We start from the raw sequence: 2,482 nt of genomic DNA on the forward strand, positions 1-2,482 counted from the left end.
TTTTAAGGCATGTGGACTTCAACTCCCAGAATTCCACAGCCAGCATTGCTGGCTGTGGAATTCTGGGAGTTGAAGTCCACATGCCTTAAAATTGTCAAGGTTGAGAAACACTGGCCCAGCGGGACTTATCCCAGAATGTATCCAGCTGTTCCTTTGGTTGGGGAAACCTGAGATTTCTTGGAAGTGGGAAAAACCACCTGGACAAGCCATGCCTTTCCTGTGGCAGGAAAACTGGATGGATGTACCCAGTGCTTTTTTTCTAAAAAAAAAGAAAAAAGGTGTACAACACATCATACAACCCGCCTTGCCTACTCTATAAAGTTTCATCCCAAAAAAGTGCCGGAACTCCATTCTGGGCGTTCTATGAGGAAAAAATCCCTAGATGTACCATTCAAACATCACAATCCTTCTGTTGATTTAAAGAAAGAAACAAAAAATTGACGTCCCCAAGTGGAACTCCATTCCATATTTTGTGGGGACTAGTGCTTTGTGTCAGAAAAAAAAGCCTTCCAGATGTGCTGAGCCAACAGCTTCCAGATTTTCCAACCAGTATGGCCTACTACCCTGAGCTACTCTCATCCCAGATAGTAACACTGTCGTCACAACTGAAAGGTATGATTCCTCTCAAGCCTGAACAAAGTAAATAGGCTGCCAGCAAAGAAGATTTTGACCATCAGAAGAACTCATGCCCTAAAACAGGGGTAGGCAACCTTGGCTCTTTTATGACTCGTGGACTTCAACTCCCAGAATTCCTGAGCCAGCATGGCTCAGCTTGGAAACCTCTTCCCTTTCCCCTCAGCATGGCTGGCTCAGGAATTCTGGGAGCTGAAGTCCACAAGTCATAAAAGAACCAAGGTTACCTACCCCTAGTAGGGCTTCCCTGATATGCGCTCAGAGGGCACTGTTCTACAATATGTTGCATTGTCTGCTTTGGAGCTTCACAGCTCCATTTTGAATAGCAGAGCTTTCCTCATTTATGGAGGAGATTAGCGCACCTGCCATGTTGGGTTCTAATCCTATTGAGGATTGACCAGGTCTTACAGGTAGATTGAATCCTTTTGATTCAGCTGAAAAGCAGGGAATATTGTGACATTCTGGAGGCTGGCTCAGGAATTCTGGGAGTTGAAGTCCACGAGTCATAAAAGAGCCAAGGTTGCCTATCCCTGCCCTAAAATAACTGTTAATAGGGGAAAAAAAGGTCCATGTTGGCCCTGTTATGTTTCACAGCTCAGTTTTACAGCTCATACTATCTGCCTGGCTGATTTGATCTGGCAATGCTGGCACAATCTGGATTCCCTCAGTTAAACAATGCCGTTTATCAGGACCCTGGAAGTATGCCTCCTCTGTAGCAGCACCTACAGAATAAGGTTCCCCATGGTCCCACCCTGCTGGTGTTTTGAGCAGCTCTTCCCTCAGGTCTTTAGTGAAGGAGTGTGAACGTAGTCTGGATTCCAAGAGGGAGAGGCTGCATCTCAGAGACAGCAAAGTTTAGATATTTTGGTGGGGAGGAAGAGAGTCAAGACAGCTCCTCCCTAGAAATTCTCAGAATATTTCTTTCATGATGCAAGTACAGGTTGTCCTCGACTTACAACAGTTCATTTAGTGACTGTTCAAAGTTACCACAGCACTGAAAAAAAATGACTTATGACAATTTTTCACACGACCGTTGCAGTATCCCCATGGTCATTTGATGAAAATTCAGATAGTTGGGAATTAGTTCATATTTATGACAGTTGCAATGTCCTGGGGTCAAGTGATTCCCTTTTGCGACCTTCTGACAAGCAAAGTTGATGGGGGAAGCCATGTTCAACTATCAACCAGGTGACTATCTTAATAACTGCAATGATTCATTTAACAAGTGTGGTAAGAAAAGTCACAAAATGGGGCAAAGCTCACTTAACGACATAAATTTTGCGCTCAGTTGTGGTTGTAAGTCAAGGACTATCTGTAATTGCTTTAATTTGGCAAGTTCTCTTTCCGTAGGTGAGGAATAATGAAGGAAACTGCTTAGAAGTATCTTTTTTTTTCTTTTTGGGTTTGGGGGGGGGCTTCCCCCAAACCAAATCCAGTCTGTTGATTTTCCCCTCTTTAATTTTTTCCCTTTCTTTTCTTGGTTGTATTGTCTTTGTTTTCATAGTTTGAGCAGCGCAGTCATTGGCAATCAGGCAATCTAGGGGTTAATATTAACATTATTAATATTATTAAAATCAGCAAAGAAGGAGGACCTAATCCACGAAAGAGATGCCAGCTCACACACCTGCACTTTTCCTGGTTTCTGAAGGACTGGCACAGTCCTTCTTCAAAAGCAGATACAACTCTGAAAAAAACAGAGAATATTGCTAATAATTAAATCACCTATCATTGCATCTGGTTGTATAAAATGTATCTGATGCAATTTATATTATAAATGACATTAGTGATCAAATAAACAGGCTGTCTCTATGATATGCATTAAGACATACTTTACCTTTGAATGCAAGAC

The 2,482-nt window shown here is 42.4% G+C and overlaps 1 protein-coding gene across 1 annotated transcript in view; it reads right to left on the bottom strand.

The window, feature by feature from the left end:
* LOC107299695 (nurim-like) overlaps positions 1–1,002 on the bottom strand; it is a 6,632-nt gene extending 5,630 nt beyond the window's left edge. Inside the window, exon 1 of the mRNA XM_015829039.1 lies at positions 996–1,002. Coding sequence (XP_015684525.1) covers positions 996–1,002 — 7 coding nt within the window. The remainder of the gene's footprint in view (positions 1–995) is intronic.
* Between the last annotated feature and the right edge of the window lie 1,480 nt (positions 1,003–2,482).

This window comes from Protobothrops mucrosquamatus, unplaced genomic scaffold (genome assembly GCF_001527695.2).
Source record: "Protobothrops mucrosquamatus isolate PMUCROS unplaced genomic scaffold, P.Mucros_1.0 scaffold5295, whole genome shotgun sequence".
NCBI classification, from domain to species: Eukaryota; Metazoa; Chordata; class Lepidosauria; order Squamata; family Viperidae; genus Protobothrops; species Protobothrops mucrosquamatus.